The following is a 23,313-nucleotide window of genomic DNA, read 5'->3' on the forward strand; positions in this document are numbered from 1 at the left end:
GCCTGTGCTAGAAGGAAACATTCTTAACCAGTGCTGAAATGATGCCAGTGGGGCTGGTGCAAGAAAAGCAAGAAGAAATGGTGTAAGATCAAATCTAGAAAGGAAGAGAGGAAGAGGAGAACAACCCAGGTAGAGGCTCAGAGGCCATATTAAGGATTTAGCCCTTAATTCTAAATCATGGGAAACCACTAAAGAGCATGAGAGTGGCATGATCAAATTTGTGTTCTGAAAAACAATCACTCTGGAAAAAAGACTAGAGGGAGGCCAGAATAGATAAAAGGGAGGTTGTCTAGTAGCCCATGTAAGTGATGAAGACAGCCTGGACGAGGGTAATAGCAATAGGAAAAAATGAGTATAATCAAGAGGCATTAGGACATACATGGTCAGGAGATACATGCATGTCCATACATGCATGTGTGCGCGTGTGAGCGCATGTCTGCTCTCTCTCTCTCTCTCACACACACACACACACACACAAACTGCAAAACTACATTTCCCTTCATAGAATTTATCCCAATTGTACTATATAATTATTTGTGTGATTATTTACTTAATGTCTATTTCCCACCACCAAACTATAGCCTCCATGGGGGCAAGGACGATGTTTTATTCAGCACTGTATCCCCAGCAACCAGAGTACCTATGACAGTAGTCAATAAATAAAGAAAATTAACAAATTAAATATATAAATAAATATAAAATATCCCAAAACGTAACAGGTTACCTTTGAGGGGTAGAACCACTAAAGGTTGAAATCTTTGTCTCTTAGCTTACTGCATCTTTTCTAATTTCTCTACAATAATGCACTTACAAAATTAAAACATTAAAAATTTTTAATATTATAGAATGAAAAGAGTTAAACGGTAAAAGTAGAATGGGAACTATCATACAGATACTGCTTTTCACATAGCTTAAAATAAAGCAACAACAAAGGCCCTACCTTTATGCAAACAGAAAGTATTATTGTCATTTATTATTTTATTTTATTTTATTTATTTATTTTTTTTTTCGGTACGCGGGCCTCTCACTGTGTGGCCTCTCCCGTTGCAGAGCACAGGCTCAGCAGCCATGGCTCATGGGCCTAGCCGCTCCACAGCCTGTGGGATCTTCCCGGACCGGGGCACGAACCCGTGTCCCCTGCATAGGCAGGTGGACTCTCAACCACTGCGCCACCAGGGAAGCCCATTTGTTATTTTAAACAATTAAAATGTTTCCAACAAAGGTGAAGCCATTAACTAATATCTAGAGAGGGTAAACACATTTGACTTCAAGACTCACAAACATCTGCTGTAAAATCTCAGCTATCGCATTTACAAAAAATCCACAGCTGATACCATAGTTAATAGTGAGAGACTGCTTTCCCCCTAAAATCACGAACAAGACGAGAACATCCACTCTTGCTATTTTCTTTCCAACACTGTACTAGTGTGGTTCAATGCAAAGCAGTTAGGCAAGGGGAAAAAAAGCAATCCAGATTGGAAAGGAAGATATAAAATTATCTTTATTTGTAGACGACATGATATTGTAGTTAGAAAATTATAAGGAATCCAAAACTATTAGAACTAGAGTTCAATTAGAAAACTATCAGAAAAAGAGTTCAAGGGTGCAGAATACAAGATTACAAAACTCACTGCATTTCTATACACTAGTAAAGAACAACTGAAAGTAAAATTAAGGGATTTCCCTGGTGGCACAGTGGTTAAGAATCCACCTGCCGCAGAGCAACTAAGCCCGTGCACCACAACTACTGAGCCTGCGCTCTAGAGCCTGAAAGCCACAACTCCTGAGCCCGCATGCCACAATTACTGAAGCCCGCGTGCCTAGCGCTCATGCTCCACAACAAGAGAAGCTACCACAATGAGAAGCCCACACACTGCAACGAAGAGTAGCCCCCGCTCGCCGCAACTAGAGAAAGCCCATGCACAGCAACGAAGACCCATTGTAGAGATAAATAAATTTTAAAAAGAAGGATCTTTAAAATAAAATTAAGACAATAATTCTACTCACTATAGCATCAAAAAAAATACTTAGAAATAAAATAACAAAAGAAGTATAAAACTTGAACTCTGGAAATTATAAAACACTGCTAAAGAAAACTGAAATAAATCTGATCATGTTTATGGATCAGAAACCAATATTTTTAAGATGGTGATACTTCCTAAAGTGATCTACAGATTCAAGCAATCCCTATTAAAAAAAATCAATAACTTTTTTGGGGCAGAAATAGAAAAATCCCTAAAATTTATATGGAATTTCAAGGGACCCCAAATAGCCAGAACAATCTTGAAAAAGAATAAAGTCTTGGTTTGAAAACTGACTACCACCAGAGAAAGACAAATACATACGATATTACTTATATGTGGAATCTAAAATATGATACAAATGAACTTATTTACAAAACAGAAATAGACTCACTGACATAGAAAACAAACTTATGGTTACCAAAGGGGAATGGGAGGGGAGGGATAAATTAGGAGTCTGGGATTAACAGATACACACTACAGGTAACTATATTCATTATCTTATAATAACCTATAATGGAAAAGAATCTGAAAAGAGAATACACACACACACACACACACACACACACACACACGGGAATCACTTTGCTGTATACCTGAAACTAACACAACATTGTAAATCAACTATACTTCAATTGAAAAAAAAAAAAGAAAGAAAAAAACTTACTACCAAACTATAGTAATCAAAACAGTGTGGTACTGGCATAAGTATAGATATAGGATATAGATCAATGGAACAGAACTGACAATCCAGACATACATCATTATACTTACTTATGGTCAACTGATTTTTTTTTCTTTTTTCTTTTTTCTTTTCTTTTTTTTTTTTGCGGTACGTGGGCCTCTCACTGTTGTGGCCTCTCCTGTTGCGGAGCACAGGCTCCAGACGCGCAGGCTCAGCAGCCATGGCTCACGGACCTAGACGCTCAGCAGCATGTGGGATCTACCCGGACCAGGGCACGAACCCATGTCCCCTGCATTGGCAGGCGAACTCTCAACCACTGCATGACCAGGGAAGCCCTGGTCAACTGATTTTTGACAAGGATGCCAAGACAATTCTTGGGGAAAGAACAGTCTTTTAGCAAGTAGTACTGGGATAATGAACACCCACATGCAAAAGATAGAAACTGGACCCTTTCCTTACAACATATTCAAAAATTAACTTAAAATGACTCAAAAACCTAAATGTAAGAGCTAAAACTATAAAACTCTTAGAAGAAAACATAAGAGAAAAGCTTCATGACACTTGATTTGGCAATGATTTCTTGGATATGATACCACAAGTATAAGCAACAAAAGAAAAAATAAGCAAATTGGACTTCATCAAAATTTAAAACTTTTGTGCAAATACTCTAAACCGAGTGAAAAGGCAACCCCATGGAATGGGAGAGAGTATCTGCAAATCACTTATCTGATAAGGGATTAATAATAAGAATACAGAAAGAACTCCTACAACTCAACAACAAAAATAAAATTCAAAAACGGGCAGTGGACTTAAATAGACCTCCCCAAAGAAGATATACAGATGCCCAATAAGCACATAAAACGATGCTCAACATCACTAATCATTAGAGAAATACAAATCAAAACCACAATGAGCTACCACCACACATCCATAAGGATGGCTATCATTTTTTTTAAAAAGAAAGAAAATAACCAGCATTGGCAAGGATGAAGGATGTAGGGAAACTGCAACTCTTGTACATTGTTGGTAGGAATGTAAAATGGTATAACCACTGTGGAAAACAGTTTGTTGGTTCCTCAGAAAGTTAAACATAGAATTAGCATATGACCCAGCAATTCTACTTCTAGCTTTATACCCAAAGGAACGGAAAACAGGGACTTAAACCCTGGTACACCAATATTCATAGCACCATTATTCACGACAGCCAAAAGGTGGTAACACCCCAAGTGTCCATCAACAGATGAGCACATAAAACAACGTGGCATATATAGATATAGATATAGATATAGATATAGATATAGATATAGATAGATATAAACACACACACACAGACACACACACATATATACATATATACATACACACAATGAAACATTGATCAGCCATAAAAAGTAATGAAGTTCTGATACAGGCAACAGCATGGATGAAAAACATCATGCTAAGTGAAAGAAGCCCAGCACAAAAGACCACATATTGTATGTGATGAATATGCTATGCTAGAATAGGCAAATCTATACAGAGAGAAAGTAGATTACTGGCTCCCAGCGTGGTGGTGGGGTAGTTAGGGAAGAATGGGTACTGACTGCTAGTAAGTACCGGGTTTCATTTTAGAGTCATGAAAATGTTCTAAACTGATTGTGGCTATGGTTCACAACCCTGTGAACATACTAAAGACCACTGAGTTGCACACTTTAAATGGCTGAATTATATGGTATGTGAATTATATCTCAATACAGTTGTTTTTTAAAAAACTCAGCTGTAAGAACAAGGATCCTGCCATAGGAACCTTTTTGTATAAGCAAAGATGCATAAAGATAAAGTATTCCCAATCCTGCTCTACAACAGCAACACCCTATTTATTCATTATTAAGCATGGGGAAAAAACAACTTTCTCCTACAACCCAGTTTCACATCTGTGCACGCACCAGGCAAAAATTCTCAAAACTACCATATCATTTCTTTACAAGGTAACCCCCCATTGTACCTTAGCTTCTAAATCTTATTTTATTTGGTTCCACTTCCTAGGAATATTTACAATGCAATCTGTTTACTAAGGTTGAAGAGATACCACAAAACATTTGGCCTAGGAATGGCACTTTAGAGGCTATAATTGCTCGGAGCAAGGTTTCTTAATCGGGGGTTCCACGAATTCCCTAGCTTTGTATATAAAACATTGCAAGCATATTTTTCTGAGAAGATCCATAGCTTCCTCAGATTCTCAAGAGTCTAAAACCCAAAGAGGAGAATCAATGGATTGGTTCAAGTAACTGTGGTTTTGCATCATTTAATCTCCCTCACACTTCTTTGTTGTTGTTGTTAAAATAAGGAAGGTGGTTCATGTCTCACGAGGTGGATGAAAGACTGAAAAATTACAAAGCTCAATGTAACTGGTTACTTATCGTAAGGACAACTCATTTTTTAGGTCTCACTCAGAGACAAATCCAGAGTCAAATTTTTGAAAGTTGGTAAATGTTACATCTACTCTAAAATGGACTGAGGAGTCAAAATTCCAGGTTGAATAGGGAAAAACACTATTTTGCTCTTTTCTCTTTTAATGGTTCAAAATAAACATTCATTTCTCAAAAGAACGAAAAAAAACCTGATGTACCTACTGTGTCCCAGATGCAATGTCAGCAGCTGAGGATACACTGGTAGAATCAAACAGTCTCTGCCCTCAAAGAGCTTACAGCATAGTAGTTAGAACCATTTTTTTGAAAGAACAAAAAATGAGAATTCACAATTTACTTCCATGGCAAAACTTTTTTTCCTCAGGACCAGTTTCTTAGGAAGTTGTAGCATATCTTCTAAAGCTTGTCCGTTTTGAAACATAGATAATTTGTTACAATACTTTTCAACTCATAAGATTTCCCTCCCAAATCCTATGTTACAGAGACCTAATACACATCACAACTTCTAGGGTCCAATGTGTTTCAGTATGCAAAGAGTAATTACTTCAGTGTGTGTCATGTATAAAAGGGAATAAACAGCACTGAATGAGCCAAAGTTTGCTGTTAAAACTCCAACTTCACATCCTTACTCTACTTTCATATCCTAATTCACAAGACACATTGGCTGACAAGTTAAGTCTCTAATAAATCATTACAGATCTGGAAAAGTAGGAATCTAAAGTAATATAAAATAAAATCCTTTTTAAAGTTTAGAATTGTAAATATAACTTCAGACTAAGAAGCAGGTAGAGAAAATTCTATTCTTTAAAGAATTATTTTTAATTGGACTATTCTTTCCCTACAATCTAAATACTTCACTAGTACTTCTATTCCTCTAGAATCTTTCACCAGTAACGACTTGCTTTCTATTGCCATCCAAATAAACACTCTTACCTGATCATATTCTGAAGCACCAGGATAAAGAGGCCACCCCAGGAACAGCTCAGCTATCACACAGCCCAATGACCACATATCAATAGCTTCACAAAATGGTAATCCAAGAATAATTTCAGGGGCTCTAGAAAAAACAAAAATAGCAAATTTAAAAAATTACACATTATTTTGGGAAACTAACTATGTTGATTAAGTCTTGTTTTAGTATCAGGTAAAGGTACATTGATTTAATGAAACTGAAAACAATCTTTGGTATAAAATCCATAATTCGAAACTCTTGGCCCCAGATGTGTTTTGAAATTCACAGCTTTTTGAATTTCAGAAAGGTACTACCCATGCATAAACTACATACTTCATAATAATCCCAATGGAGTTTAGGGAAGCATCCCATAATCAAACACATTAATACTTCTGCAACAAAACATATGAGCAATCACACTAAGCCAGACAAATACTTTAAACAGCTTTACATTGATTCAAGTCAGGTCTTGCCAATAAATAAGTTTATACCAAACTTAGAAAAAGATTTTTAGCTTTGAAAGCTTTCTGAATTTAGAAATTACAGATAAGGGATTATGGACTTATTCTTTTTATTCTTAGAAACTTTTTAATTACAGAAAAATCAATTAAATGGCCTGATCAATAAATACCCCTTTATGACAGAAATGCCTTCTGTAGAGACACAGTGGTTCAAATCCTAATTCCATTATTTAACAGCTGTAGGCAATTAATCTTTCTGAGCCTCAGGTTCCTTTTTTTTTTTTTTTAACGACTTTATTGGAGTATAATTGCTTTACAATGGTGTGCTAGTTTCTGCTGTATAACAACGTGAATCAGCTATACATATACATATATCCCCATATCTCCTCCCTCTTGCGTCTCCCTCCCACCCTCCCTATCCCACCCCTCTAGGTGGTCACAAAGCACTGAGCTGATCTCCCTGTGCTATGCGGCTGATTCCCACTATGAGCCTCACGTTCTTCATTCATAAAATGGAGATGAGTACCTCTTACTACATGAGGTTGTGGTAAGGTTAAAATAAATAAGTAAAAAATAATGATGATGATGATAATGATGTCGTTCAAATATTAAAGCTCTTGACCAGCGCCTGGCACATGGTTAGCATTATGTAAGTGTTGGATAAAACAATGACTATTATTATTATACCACCATTCTTTTAAAACTTTGAACTCTCTGTGTGCTTTCAGAAATACTCATTTCCACTAACACTCCATGTGAGAAACCCAACCCTACGAAACCTTAAAGAGAAAACTATGGTAATACCATAAACTAAGAGCTCTCTATATATGAATATATCCAAGGCAAAATTATTATCCCGTCTATATTATACTTATAGAGGAGGAAACAGAGGCAAATAGATTAAGTAATTTGCCCAAAATCACACAGCTAATAAGTGGCAGAGCTAGAATTTGAATCCTGGTAGCCTAGCTCTGAAGTTGAGTACATTATACTGTCTCTAAATAAGTAAAAGTTAAATACATACCCATCTATACTCATCTATTTGGAATGGTGGTATACATGGTATTTTTCAAATTGTAACTAAAATTAAGAGATAAATGGATTCAAAAGGGGGATGCTAATAATAGGTAATATTATATTGATAATAATAGATGACACTTATATAGTACTTAGTATGTGCCATGCACTAAGTTCTTTATAAATGTGGGGTTCACTTAATTCTTACAACAATCCTATGAAAGTAGATATTATCACTGTTAAGTCATCAATTATAAGGTACACATTTTTCACATTTTAACATCTCTAAAATTTAGAAGATTCCTGCAGATGATGGTATATTTTAGTTTAATGGCAGTGCCTTTACTTTCTTATTGGTACATAAATAATATTATATTTCATCTTATAATCAATGGCACCTTAGATTCTACATAAGAAAGTATTATTTCCATTTTACAGATGTAGAAACTGGGCACTGGCAGTTTAAGTAACTTGCCCAAGGCTGGAGCCCAGGCAGTCTGGATCCAAGGTCTAAGCTCTGAAACACTTTATCATCTCCAAATGATTTCCTTTCCTTCTTACAAGTCACACAATTTGAATCTGTAAGGACACTCCAGATCCAGATCCCTCATTAATCAGGAGCTAAATGGAAAAGCAGATCTCTCCATTAGGAACCATCTAATAGGCCATGACTCCTCATGAAGTGCCTAGGTTTCCCAAATTTTATTCTTTTTTTTTTTTTTAATTAATTAATTATTTATTTATTTATTTTATGGCTGTGTTGGGTCTTCGTTTCTGTGCGAGAGCTTTCTCTAGTTGCGGCGAGCGGCAGCCACTCTTCATCGCGGTGCGCGGGCCTCTCACTGTCGCGGCCTCTCCTGTTGCGGAGTGCAGGCTCCAGATGCGCAGGCTCAGTAGTTGTGACGCACGGGCTTAGTTGCTCCGCGGCATGTGGGATCTTCCCAGACCAGGGCTCGAACCCGTGTCCCCTGCATTGGCAGGCAGATTCTTAACCACTGTGCCACCAGGGAAGCCCCCCAAATTTTATTCTTAAGCAGTATGTGCTTATTGCTGCATTGTGTGTATGGGGGGGGGGCAGACAAAGACTGAGTGGGGAGGGTATAAAGATATTTCCCTAAATAAGAATATCCTCCCAGAGTAATTTTCTAAGTAGCCCCTAGAAAATGGTAAATTAGAGGACTCCATAGGGTCTAAAAACTTTCCTGATCCTTGAACAGAAACAGCAGAAGATCCAGGCCTGCTGGGACTTACACTATTTGACAGCTAAGGGTGAAACCACTAATACCATCAATTTTGGGGCTATTTGATGTGAACTGTGGTTCTGTTAGCCAAAGAAAACAAAAAAGTGATATTCCTGTCGCAGGTGGCTAGAGCCCCATATTACTGATGGAATTTCAGAGTTCAATTAAATACAACCACTGTGGCATGTTTGATAGCATTAATAAACTAGAGGGTAAGAGTACCCAGAAACATAAAAGCCTTTCTAAAATTGAAAAGGAACAAAATTTTTACTTTCACTGAGCAGACTCATTAATTTCTAAGTTCATGACAGTGCCAAAAATAGCTGGCAGGGAGAATGCAAATGGCTTTGTGCCAAAATAAAAACTGGGCTTAGAACATTCCTAAACATTAACTGAAGAGCAGCAGATTGATTTTGCCATTCCCACTATACCAGGAAGACATTTTAAAATCCAAAAGGCAGGTCACAGGGAGGGGCCAGGCCACCCAATAACTTACTTCTTTAAAAAGGTAGCCATAAGATGTGATAACTGTTAGGCTTCTAAGGCTTAAAGTTTAAGGGAAATTAAGAAAAACACTAATTCCATCTCCCAAGCCCCACTAAACAAAAAAACCCTGAAGACTGACTGGAATCAGTTTTTCCATTTGGTCTTCCTCTGCTTCTGGAGTAACAAAAGCAGCTAAGTATTTCAAGTAAAAGCTCAACCAAAACAGTTAACTCTACCACATCTACCATGCAAAAAGGTAAGTATCAAAAGGAAAAAAAAGGAAAGCAGTAAAAATAAAGTAAAATAAACTAAGGCTGCTCAGTCTATTGAGGACTTTTCACTTTCATTAGAGCCTAAAAGTGTTAGACTTATGTAAACTCCAGGAAGCAAAAAGACTTAAGTTATCTTCTTTTACTGAACATCATTTAGAGCAGGTTCACCTCTAAAGACTGTTTTAACCTCTGAATTCAGATCAAAATTCTTGACAATATTTTCATTACTATATCATCTTTCCCCTTGGCCTCCAATATTTCTCAATCCCTCAATATAAACTATACACTGAAATTCTTGTTCTATTTCATCTATATAATAAGTTAATTACTCTTCTAGGTCCCTTTCCAGCTCTGACATCCAAACAACTGGGCAGTAAAAAAGATTACCTATTAAAGTACAGGAAAAAGGAAAACAAAACTAGCAGTCTTCCCTTTAGTAGGAAAATGGCATTAATTGTACTTTGGACACGGTGACTCTCCTCTTTGAAGATACATCCCATCCTTTGAGAACAAATACTAAACAGGCTCTCATTGCTATAACCAGGAGGTAGAAATAGCAATCCTTGCGTTTTGATTTCCCAACTTCAAACTCCTTTAAATTGAAAAATTCCACCTAAGTCATAAAGCTCTATTTCACTGGAACCCAGAGCAAGCTGAGGTTGGAATCACTTAACAGCACAAATCACTCTCTGCTCATCTTCATGAACACTCTTGTTTCTTCCCACCCATCTCAGAGGCATCAAACCAAATAAGAGATGTTACATAAAGTCGAACTTCCTACATCTGTGGCTCAGGTGTTAACTGTGGTTTCAGTGTCAGATGAAATTGGATTGTTTGTTTGTCTAGGATAAACTGAAAATATGTTTTCCTTATCTAGATCTTGTCCTTCCATACATAACAAAGTGATCTCAGCATTAAGGCCAGCTAGCCTGTTCAGAATGGAAAAGCATTGAGCTTATAAGCATGACAAACCTTTGTGCCTAAAACTCAAGCCCCAAAGACAGCAACTTTTCTTGGAATTAGTCTACATTTACATTTACAGTGGGCTAGGAAATAAAGTATTTTTACTGCCTGAGTCATTTAGCCGTGCCCATGGCCAACAGAGGCAGCATGGTGGCAAAAATTTACGTCAACTGATAGTACTTTGCCATGTTATCAGCAAGATGAAGCAATGTAAACAATGCAATGTAAAAAGGAGGGTAAGAGGAAGGCTGGCTCTGGAGTCAAAATGCTTCAATGGTCAAAAGGATTTCAGAGAGGTTTTCTGAAAGACAAGAGGGTGAGGATTTAATGGACTCTAATAAAGCAACAATGCAACAAGCACAGGACCACTGTGGATAAAATTTATATAAAGAAGGAATGCCTGAGCTGCTATTCCACTTGCCCTAGGCTCATCATCAAGTATTACTGTGATAGAGTTTTAGAAAACTATAAAAAGAAAAGATAAAAATAGATTAGGGTGGATTGGAAGACAATGTTGTTAAGACGTCAATACTGCGCAAAGTGATTTGCAGACTCAGTGCGATCCCTATAAACACCAATGAGGTTTTTTTCAGAATTAGAAAAGTCCATCCTAAAACTCATACGGAATTTCAGGAGACTCCAAAAAAGCCCAAACAATCTTGAAAGAAAATAAAACTAGAGGTCTCACACTTCCTGATTTCAAAACTTATTACAAAGCTACAAGTAATCAAAAAAGCATGGTACTAGCATAAAGACAGACATTTAGAAAAATGGAACAGAAGGGAGAGCCCAGAAATGAACCCTCACATATATGGCCAAAGGATTCTGACAAGAGTGTCAAGACCATTCAATGGAGAAAGGACAGTCTTTTTAGCAAATGGTGCTGGGAAAACTGAATATCCACATGCAAAAGAATGAAATTGGACCCATACTTTATACCATACGAAAATTAATTCAAAACGGATCAGAAGCTTAAATATAAGAGCTAAGCTATTTGAAGAAAACATGGGGAAAAGCTTCATGACATTGGTTTGACAACGATTTCTTGAATATACCAAAAGTATAAGCAACAACAAAAAAGACAAATAGGACTTCATCAAAATTTAAAACTTTTGTGCTAACAACACTATCAATATAGTGAAAAGGCAACCCCATGGAATGGGAGAAAATATCTGCAAATCATGTATATGACCAGGGATTAATACTCAGAATATATAAAGAACTCCTACAACTCAGCAACAACAAAAGACAACCAATTCAAAGATGGACAAAGGACTTAAGACATCTCTCCAGAGAAGACATACAGATGGCCAATAAGCACATGAAATGATGCTCACCATCACTAATCATTAGGGAAATGCAAATCAAAACTATATGAGATATCATTTCACATACATAAGGATGGCTATTATCAAAAAAAAAAAGAGAGAGAGAGAGAGAGAAAGAAAATAACAAGTGTTGGTGTACTGGTGAGGATATGGAGAAATTGGAATCCTCATGCATTGCTGATGGGAATATAAAATCGTGCAGTGGCTGAGAAAAACAGTTTGGTGGTTCCTCAAAAAGTTAAAGAATTACCATATGACCCAGCAACTCTACTTCTAGTTTTATGCCCAAAAGAATTGAAAACAGGGACTCAAACATTTGAATGCCAATGTTCATATTACATCATTATTCACAATAGCCAAAAATGTGGAAACAACCCAAGTGTCCATCAACAGATGAATAGATAAATAAAATGTGGTATATACATGCAATAGAGTATTATTCAGTCCTGAAAAGGAATGAAATTCTGATATACGCTACAGAATTTCAGAGATTAACCTTGAAATCATTATGCTAAGTGAAGTAAGTCAGACCCAAAAGGAGAAATATTGTATGATTCCACTTATATGCAATATCTAGAATAGGTAATTTCATAGAGACAGAAAGTCAAATAGAGGTAACAGGGGTAGGGGGTAGGAGGGTGGAGTAGTTACTGCTTAATGGTTACAGAGTTTCTGTTTTGGGTGATAAAAAAAATTTGGATATAGTGGTGAAGGCTATACAACACTATGAAGATACTTCACAACACTGAATGGTACATGTTAAAATGGTAAACTTCATGTTAGGTAGGTTTTATCACAATTAGAAAAACAAAAATATGTAGATGGCATATTTTCTGAGGCCCTATACAGGTTAAAATGTCTTTACATTATTTTCACACATAATATAAAATTCTTAGTTCAGAATTTCTATTTCCTCAAAATTTATTATAGCCATTTGGCATGTTGGACATATCTCTTGATAAAACTTATTTTGTGGGTTATCTTTTTTTATTATTTCACTTCATGATTGGGTGAGTGTACAATCTGTGTTTAATGCGACCATTAAAATATCAGATTCCTTAAAATAACTAGACAGATAAATGACGTACTGAGAAATAAAAGACTTTCCTGTCTTCTCTCTTTCAGTAATGCTCCTTGGTTACACTACAGACAAACTTCTACATACCAGCATTTAAGTTCTGTCCAAATAATTATTATATATTGAAAAGGTAGCTTTATTAGAAGTATCAATATGGAAATATAAATCACTAAAGTATAAGGTGTTTGGGTCAAGGCCATTTTAGGATAACCAAATAAGTTCATATGCAAATAAGTTCAAAGGACTATGGAGAATATTAAAACAAGAAGAGACCTTAGCAATCATCTAATCCAATTCTATTATACAAGAAAGAAAATGTAAAATAATAAAATGTTGCTAGAGTTAAACTTGGAATTATTCCCAAGGCATCTTACCTGCCAAGATAGGAACCTGGGAAAAATAGCAGCATATGCCCAAATTCATCACATATAAGTAAACATCTTATATATTTAAACATACTTTATAATGGGAAAATTAGGTATAATGGTAGTAAAGAAGGAACCAGATGCTACTATAATTCAACTAGGAACAACCTTCAGAATCAGACTGAATTAATTTTTCTAGAGTTAAAATTTCAGAAATAAAATGTTACATATAGGAATGCCACACACATGGAATATTAAATACTAAATATATTTAGGATAACACCAAAATATATTATTCTATTCTGTGTTGAAATCTGTAAATAAATTCATTGTTATACGTAGTCCTTTGTAATATATGTTAAATACAAAGACAGATCTCTAGTTTAAGACATGCTTTTTAGCATTTGCCACTTGCCTGTAGTAACGTGACTGTAAGTAGGTTGAGCACACAGCTTTGGAAACGTGACTAGCAGAACCAAAGTCAATGACCTTCACTCGGTAGGGTTGGCGCACTGGATCGACCAGCATTATGTTTTCAGGCTTAAGGTCAGCGTGAATTAGACCAAGGCTCTTGAGCTTCATCAGGGCTGTGGCCACCTGCTGCAAGATGGGTCTGATGTACTTGAGTGGCAGTGGGCTAAACTTGTTCTGCTTTAGAAAATCATATAAGTTCTGCTCCAGCATCTCGAACACAAGGCAGGTATGATTCTTATGCTGAAAGCACTCATAAGAACGGACAAAATTATACTCATCGGCATTTTCACTGCTTAGGCGGGAAAGGATGCTCACTTCAATCTGTCCTTGCCTGGCATAGGAGGGGTGGTTCTTCAAGATTTTAATAGCCACAATTTCCTTGGTGCTCCGCTTCCAGCACTTAGCCACCTGTCCAAATGTTCCCCGGCCTAAGAACTCCAAGACTTCATAGCTGTTTGTCATAGAGCAAAGGATCTCATGCTGGACCAGCTGGTAATCCCCTTCTCCACTGGAACTGCTACTTTTCGTGGTCACCGTGGTGGTCGTGGCAGCAGCACCCACCACAGTCCTGTTTTGCAGCATGAGAGGGGGATGTTCTTCTATGATTTGCACGCTACCGTTGCTGTCAACTTCCTCACTTTTTCTTTTCAATCCACATTTTTGATATGGCTCAAGCAAAGAAACGTTGCTTCTGTGAGTCAGGGTCTGGCTGCTTTGGAAGGTTGATGTAGCAGCACTGGCAGAGCTATCAGCAGCTGTGACAACAATATGCTCCACTGCAGGAGCTGGGAGGAGGAGGCCCTGGTCGTAAGCAGGGATGTTGAAATTTGCTACCTGGTGAGAAGAGCTGGTTTGCCCTTGTGTGGCTGGGAGGGTTTTGCTGTGGGTATAGTATTTGTCGTTGCTGCTCTGTCCAGAAACATCCCAACCAGAAGCCTCTATTTTCAGTTTCTTTGCACTGCAGAAGGCACTCGACGACACTGATGGGGGGGAAAACACCTGCAGCTGTGATGCCATACCTACACCAAGAAAGAGGAAGAATTAGGCCCTCAATTTTATACAACCCCTCAATTAGCATATCAGAAAACTTTCAGTTTAGAAAAAAAACAAGTAAACGTATATCTGGCTGAGATTTTATTTTATACATTTTCCAAAACATGTTTTCTATTATAGAAGGATAAACTTTTTGGTCTAATTACACATCCTGAATCACATTTTTGAGACTCAGCAATAATAGGACATACTGTTAAAAGAGTATGAACATCTAAGATGGTTTATAAAATAAAAACAACAACAACAATAGCTTAGATGATTGATCACTTTAGTACGTGCCAAGTGGTAGTCTAAGCACTTCATACACATAACTCATTTAATTCTCACCACAACCTTTTGAAAAACATACTATCATTATTTCCATTCTACAGATGAGGAAACTAAGACACAGAACTGGTTAAAATAATTTGCTCAAAATAACACAGCTCTTAAGTGGCAGCACTAGAATTCAAACCCAAGCTCTTTGGCCCCAGAGCTCATTCCACAGCTGTCTTCATTCCTGCCCTGATTAGCTTCTTTTTTTTTTGCGGTACGCAGGCCTCTCACTGTTGTGGCCTCTCCCGTTGCGGAGCACAGGCTCCGGACGCGCAGGCTCAGCAGCCATGGCTCACAGGCCCAGCCACTCCGCACGCAGCATGTGGGATCTTCCCGGACCGGGGCACGAACCCGTGTCCCCTGCATCAGCAGGCGGACTCTCAACCACTGCGCCACCAGGGAAGCCCCCTGATTAGTTTTTTAATCAATTATTTAAATGTAGACATAGATGACATGCTTATAAAATTCACAGATGAACCAAATTTGGGCAGGATACTCAATATTGCTAAGTAACAAGTCCAAAAAGATCATAAAGAGCAGAAACCATAAGGTAAATCTAGCTGATGACATTTAACACAAATACTGACTTCCTACTTAGGTCCAAAATCTGGCTAGCACAAAGCACAAGGATAAGAGATACAAGGTTTCACAGGATCATATAAGAAAAACACTTTGTTAGCAAGAGAAACACTATGCAATAATGTTCCCCTCCCCTCAAAAGCTAATTCAATCTTAAACTATATTCACAGAAAAAGTAGTGTCCAGAATGTAGCAAAGTGAAGGCAACCCACTCTGCTCAGATCACAAATAAAACAGTGTCTAGCTCTGCCCACTACACTGTAAAAGGACCATTGATAAACTGACCAGAAGAAAGTAATCAGGATGAGGCAAAGCCCAGATGGGATCTTCTGAAGAACCTCGGGAAGTCATCCTTAGAAAAATATGGGGAAAGGTAATAAGAACTGCCCACCTTTCTGTGCCTGAATGTCCCAGAGACACCTCAAGCTCAATAAGCCCAAAGACTAATCCCAAAGCTAATATTTTCAGAATAAAGTCCAAACATTTGACCTAGCATACAAGCCATTTCATATTTATCTTCTTCCTTCTGAATCACATAACCCTCAGGTGCCTCGGGGCTCCACACTAATCCCTCTTCTCTTGCTCCACATGTTCCCTCTTTTCACTACTTCCCAGCATTAGTCATCTGCGAAAAAGTAACAAATTTCCCTCTCTAATCCAGACTTCTCTCTTGAACTCCAAATCCTTATTTTCAAATAACCACTCCACACTTCAACTTGGATATCTCAGAGACAACTCAAATTCAAGATGTCCAGAATTAAACTTCTGAGCCTCCACCCCACGCCCAGTTTTTTACCTCAATTATGAGACACCACCATGCACCTAACACCTCAAGCTAAAAAATCAGGGAGGCAATGAGTCTCAGTTTCCTCATCTATAAAATGGTGAATTAAATGATTTAATACACATGACATGCTTAGTGCCAAAAACTCACTTAATATTATTATCCTGACTCATTCCCCTCCCTTGTTCCCCTCCCTTGTTCCCCTCCCTTAATCCCCATATCTAACCTATAACAAATCTTATCTACTTCCTAAGCATATTTCAAATCAGCCATTTTTTCTCTACCCTTATTGGAACCTTTCTAGTTCAAGCTGCCAGTAGCCTCCAAACTCATTCTGAATACACTCAGGGGACCTTTGCTTTTAAACTATGTATTATATATTGGAGGACTGCTCTTTGTTAACCATCTCCCTCCTTCTGCCTCCAGGGTCTTTCATTGCTTTAGGGATAAAATCCAAAATCCTCAACTTGCCTTAAAAAGCTCCCCCAAAATCTGGTTGCTGTCTTCCAAAATCTCCCCACCTCGATTCCTCCACCACTCCAGCCATACTGCCCCTTCTTTCAGTTCTTGGGAGGCCCTCTATGTTGAAGACTTTCTGCTAGGAAAACTGTTTCTTCTCTCTCATACTCTCACACACTCACACACTCTCTCTCTCTCTCTCTCACACACACACACACACACACACACACACACTCTCTCTCTCTCTCTCTCTCTCTCTCTCTCTCTCTCTCTCTCTCTCTCTCTCTCTCTCTCCCACAATCACCACCACCACTGCATTCCCACAACACTCTGTACCTACCTACCTTATAACATTATTTATTTAATGTTACATCCCCGGATACTGTAAAAGAGCAGGTACCATATCTGTCTTGTTCTTTTGCTTATATCACCAGAACCTACCACAGATTCTGACAATATACAGACACTCAGTATTTGCTGGGTGATTTGACCACTGCCTACCAACTTCATTTCTACTCCCTACTACTCATGTTAAACTGCAGGATTCTCAAATGCTTCTTTTGTTTTGGTTTTTTGACGTCCCTCTCTTTTATCTGTGCAGTCCTTGAGATATGGGGAAGTCTCCACTCTAGTACACACAGTGTAATTTTATTAGTCATAAGAGAATAAACACACACAACTAGAAAGGAAGGAAACATGACAAGGGATGTTACAGAACATAAAAAAACAAAGTATACATTTCTTTGTGCTTGAATGCAACTAAAAACCATCTGCACTGGAACAGATAGCTAGAAGGAAGAACAAACCCTCAACCTTCAATTTCTAAAATGCTGTCTGGATTTACTTTAAACAAGAGTTTCTATAATTTATATGAACCTTGAAGAGAAAAAAAGTATAAATTAAAAAAATGTTATTGCGGGACTTCCCTGGTGGCGCAGTGGATAAGACTAAGCGCTCCCAATGTAGTGGGCCTGGGTTCGATCCCTGGTCAGGGAACTAGATCCTACATGCATGCCACAACTAAGGAGCCCACGTGCTGCAACTAAGGAGCTCTGGAGCCGCAATTAAGACCTGGAGCAACCAAAATAAATAAATAAATATTTTTAAAAAATGTTATTGCAATTTAACTTCTAGGTTACAGATTTACAAATCGTCTTATTCTACCTATATCACTGACATAATACCAAACTATAAGAGAAAAATTGAAATCAAGTAGTGCCTTTACAAAATTTACCTATTAATATATGCAAAAATATTTCTTGCCATAATATCAAACCAATTTCTGAACAACGAAAAGGAAGCAAATTTTTGAAATTTGTTTTCCATCGTATATTTGTTGAGTTACTACTTTTAACAATCTATCAAAATACGTAAGCACAACCTTCATGTACCTAAAAGTATTTAGTAAAAAATTTGAATACTATACAAAATTTGCAGTTTGTAGCTATGTATAGGAATATGGGGGCTTAAAGTAATAATACTGAAAAGAATTCATGAAATGTAACTCCAAGTTTTTAAAAGTATGATGATCATAACTGGACACTTTTCAAAAGTATTCTGTTTACCAGAGGAATGTTAATGACAACCTTTCACCCAGTGAACAAAATAACAGATACTGATGGTTTCAAATTCACACTGAGCACTGCAAAAAGCACAAGTTCTAGGAAATTGCTCCAAAAGTTTAAGTATATAAATAAATATAATAATTCTTACTCAGTAAGACAAACTTAAGTCCACCCATAGGGAAATAACAACCCAGAATTTCACTGGTCTTCCCCCCAGCAAGGGTGTATGGTACTGAAGTCAATGCCATGACACCAGGACTCTTACAGTGGGGCTGAGACTCAGCCTGACCTCAACAAGCACTAGGTGAGAAGAAAATACAGAATCAAAATTGCCTAGAAAAATCTATACTCTTATTTATATAACACTCTGAAATTCAGCTAAAAACAGCCATTTCTAAACACGAAATAAAGATACTATGTCCCCCCACAAAATTTTTTTTTTCTTTTTTTTTTTGCAGGGGGTGGGGTGGCCGGGTGAGAGGAAGTTTTCTCCCTAGGCTGAGACCCCAAACAAAACCACGGAATAGAATTAACATCTGTGGGAAATTTACAATGTATCACACTCCGTTAAGCACATTACACTATTTTCAATTCACATGAGAACAGCTCCCAATAAATTAAAAGCTAACTTCCTGAAAAGGTTTCCCCTCTTGACTCTAGCAATAAACTAGTCTTTTCATTTCAAACCTGACTTTCCAAGGATTTAACCATCTAAATATAATGACAAACTTTCCCACTGCATTAATCCCAAACTAGAACAAAAGGCAAAAGGCTACTGGTACTTGTACTTATTGCTAAAAAGAGAATTGAGTCTTGCTAGACTCGAAGGCTTTCAAAAACAGTCAGATTAACAGCTTCCCCACTCCCTGCCATGCGCACATCTATTTAACAACATTTACTGGGTGCCCCACCCTCTGGGCACTACAGTTAGATGATCTTACCATAAAGAATTCAAATATTATAACTATGAATGAAATAGTTGAGTATGACAATGGAGGTAATCATTTATCAGTGTTTTGCCCTTAGTCTTGACTAACTTCCACCTTTTCCCGGACATACCAATAATAAATTTCTAATGCTTTTGCTTGGAGCCATCTTTGTCTTTTTGATACAATTTAACAATTGGTGATCTAAATAACCTACCATCAGTACTGCATATTGATTTCTTCCTCTAGCACTTGTCCTCAGCTGACATGTACACAGATGTACATATTCTCCAGCACACTGATATATAAAGAGTATTCATATCATTAAAGTGGGTAAATAACAATACACATTCTGGAAAAAGATAAGATTGGGAAGAAAACTCTTTCACTGGGATACCAAATATCTCCCACCTACTGCACAATCCTGCACTACTTAGTTCAACAGCCTAACTTTCCCCAAATGGTACCCTCTAGCCCTTCTCAATTCATTCTTCACCTTACAACTGAAGCTTTTAAAAATGCGTATCTATCCCTCATTTAAAACTTTAGGATAGGGACTTCTCTGGTGGCCCAGTGGTTAAGAATCCGCCTGCCAATGCAGGGGACACGGGTTCAAGCCCTGGTCCAGAAAGATCCCACATTCCACAGAGCAACTAAGCCCCTGCACCACAACTACTGAGCCTGTGCTCTAGAGCCCACAAGCCACAACTACTGAAGCCCGCACAACTAGAGCCTATGCTCCACAACAAGGAAAAGCCACCGTGATGAGAAGCCCATGCACCACAACAAAGAGTAGCCCTCGCTCGCAGCAACTAGAGAAAGCCCACGTGTGGTAATGAAGACCCAACGCAGCCAAAAATAAATAAATAAAATAACAAAATAAAATAAAAACTTTAGGATAAAGTCCAAAATCTCTAATTTGGATTGTCAGGCTTTATAAGATCTGGACCCTGATTATTTTTGTAGCCTCGTTTCACTGACTCTTTCCCCCAGGCACTCTCTTTTCCAGTAATTCGAAATGCTTCTCCTGCCCCAGTTCCTTCATACATAACATTCTCTCTCTGAACTTCATTTTACCCCTGTCTTCTCTTAACTACCACTTATCCTTTCAGCCTTTACTTAAAGCTCACTTTTTCAATGTGGCATAGGCTGTTGGTCTGGACCACAATCTACTTTCTCCTTCATCCCAGGCACAAGGCTAGACTACATTTACCAGTCCCTCCCTCCAATAAAAAGTGACGTGTGAGCCTTTAGTGTTCCATTCCCTTGACACCAGGAGGAACCCATGGAGATCCAGCTTCTGCCCTAAGACAACACTCAAGGGTTGGCAGAGCAGCAAGATGTAAAGAACATGGGTACCTGAATGATCATGTAGAGCAGAGCAACCTGCCCAGCAGGAATGCTCACTTCAACCTACAACATTCACTTTAGGCTGTTTCATGAGAGAAAAACAATTTTCCTTCAGCAAGACTGTTTAGCCAGCCCTACACTGACAAATACATTCAGGAAAGCCTTCTCCAGACCACTAGGTTAGATTTCCTGATAAAGGCTCCCCCAGCATCCTCTACTACAGAAGTAGTAGCACTTACCACACTTGTACTTATTTATTTCATTTATTCATTGAACAAACGTATTTTGAGCATCTAGTATGTCTGCTGGCACTGTTCTAGTTCCCAGGGATAACAGTGGTTCCGGAAGGACAAGATCCCTTATCTCCTGGAGTTTACTTTCTACTGGGGAGATAAACACCTCTTCCCCAAGAAAATGGCAGCTAGTGATAAATGTTATGATGAAAACAAACACAATGACATGATAGAGATGGTGGTCAGGGGAGAGATACTCTTTGGTGGTCAGGGGAGGCACTGTAGCATGGTGGCACTTAAAGCTGAGACCTAATTGACAAGAAGAAGCCATCCTAGTGAGAGAACAGTTAGTGCCAAGATACATTCTTGGCCTATCTGAAGAAGAGACCAGAATGGATGGAACGGAACAAGGGAAAAAATACTAGAAGCAGAACCCAAAAAGGGAGACAAGGGCCAGAATACATACTGACTTGTGGTCACTCTGGATTTTTATTCTAAGTATGACTACTTGTAACTACTTATTTAAAAGTTGACTTCTCTTCTAAACTGCAAGTTCCATGAGGGCAATTCCCAACAGCAGAATAGGTATCTTCTTCTTTTGTATCACCGGCATCAATCACAATGGCTGGCATACAGCGTGTGTCAAATGTTTGCTAGAATGAATGACTATAAAGAGATCACATTATTGCTCCATATATAAATGTAAGGGGATCTCAGAAGTCATTCTGACTAAATTAGAGAAATACTCACATGAGATAGAAATTATAGTTTGTTGTCTACAAGAGAATACTTATTCTAAGTATAGTGATACAGAAGGAGAAAAATAAGCTTGAAACCGTGAGAACAGTATTTGAATCAAAGTTCCCCACCCCCTTTCCTGTAGCACTTCCTTCACATGGAACCATGTGAAAGAGCCAGTTCCTCAACTAGTATGCAAAAATAGGGTGTGGAATAGGTGGTGGTAGCTGACAAAGAAGGAACCCTACAATTCTATGTAATTTACAGCCATTTAAACCAATTTTGTAATATTTTGGTAAACTGGCTGAGTGGCGTTTTCCTTCTAGGCAGTATATTTTTTCCTAAATTTCAACTGCTCTCTTAGATTTATTTGGAATGAAGAATCTATAGCAACAGAACAAAAGAAAAGTGTTTTTTGTATTTGGTAAAATGGCACTATCTTAGTATGTGCACAGGACAGTCTATAAGGTCTATAAAGTTTAGAATAAAGAAAACTATACCTCGGAGTTTCTATCATAAGAAAAATGACAAATTAACAAAAATGACAAATTAGCAAATCAATATGAAACATAAACACTAAGATAGAACCCTGTTTAGATCAGCCAGAAAAGGCCTAAGGAAAACAGGACTCAACTAAGGTAACGACAGTTTGGCAGATGAGGAGGTCTTAGATGAATGAGATAACTTTTGCCAGTATGCTAGGGGATATGGAAAAATGAAAAACCATTTAGAGTAATGCATTTGATTGGAGCAGAAGACACTGGCAAAAAAAGTACAGGGATTCTTACGGCTAAAATGAACCTTAAAAGACTTTCTAAAACCCTGTAATTCCAAGATGAGAAAAAGTAGACCCAGGAAAGCCAAACAAGTTTTACACAGAGCTAATGAGTAGTAATGCTGGCAAAGAATTCAGGTTTTCTGATTCTTTTTCATTAAGTATGGTGGGAAAGCACTGTACAAGGCGCTCTTAAAGAATCCAAAAGAAATACACCTAAGTTTCCCTATCTTCAAAGAACTTAAAATGTTGCTTAGGTGATATGACACATAAAAAAGAAAAATATAAAAACAGGATGTAAAAAAATTTTAAGTGCCAAATTATGCTCTACAAAAATACATAAGGCATTTAGGGAGATGGGAGATTAGGAACAAAAAATAAAAAACAAAAAAGGAAGCGAAAAGCAAATCAGTGATTGTTGAAGTGATACTTGAGAGAAAAATTATTTTGATGACTTGTGTTCAGAATGGCATAAAATTTAAGGGAAGAAACTGGGGAAAAATTAATAACTGTAACTTTTTATAAAATGGATTGCTTTATATAGTCATGAAAATGAAAATAAAAGGGCCAATCAGGAAGTTCATGTTTGCAAAATTACTTCAAATTACAAAAGAACCAGTTACGATATATAACTAACAACAAGCTGCACAAGTTCCAACTGTAAGAAGTTTATAAGGCAGGTTTGGCTCACTGATTTCTACCAACACAACCACTGACTAAGCTGTGCTTATGAAAACAAAACCAGAGAATAAAAGAAGTCTATTTTCCAGAGAATTGTGAATGTT

At 37.7% G+C, this 23,313-nt stretch overlaps 1 protein-coding gene across 1 annotated transcript in view; it reads right to left on the reverse strand.

Moving 5' to 3' along the window:
• HIPK1 (homeodomain interacting protein kinase 1) overlaps nt 1-23,313 on the reverse strand; it is a 50,116-nt gene that overhangs the window by 24,711 nt on the left and 2,092 nt on the right. Inside the window, exons 2-3 of the mRNA XM_081222660.1 lie at nt 13,693-14,770; nt 6,048-6,171 (exon numbers count right to left, since the gene is read on the reverse strand). Of these exons, the coding sequence (XP_081078786.1) occupies nt 6,048-6,171; nt 13,693-14,770 (1,202 nt within the window). The remainder of the gene's footprint in view (nt 1-6,047; nt 6,172-13,692; nt 14,771-23,313) is intronic.

The sequence above is a fragment of the Mesoplodon bidens genome (genome assembly GCF_964165515.1).
Source record: "Mesoplodon bidens genome assembly, chromosome: 2".
NCBI classification, from domain to species: domain Eukaryota; kingdom Metazoa; phylum Chordata; class Mammalia; order Artiodactyla; family Ziphiidae; genus Mesoplodon; species Mesoplodon bidens.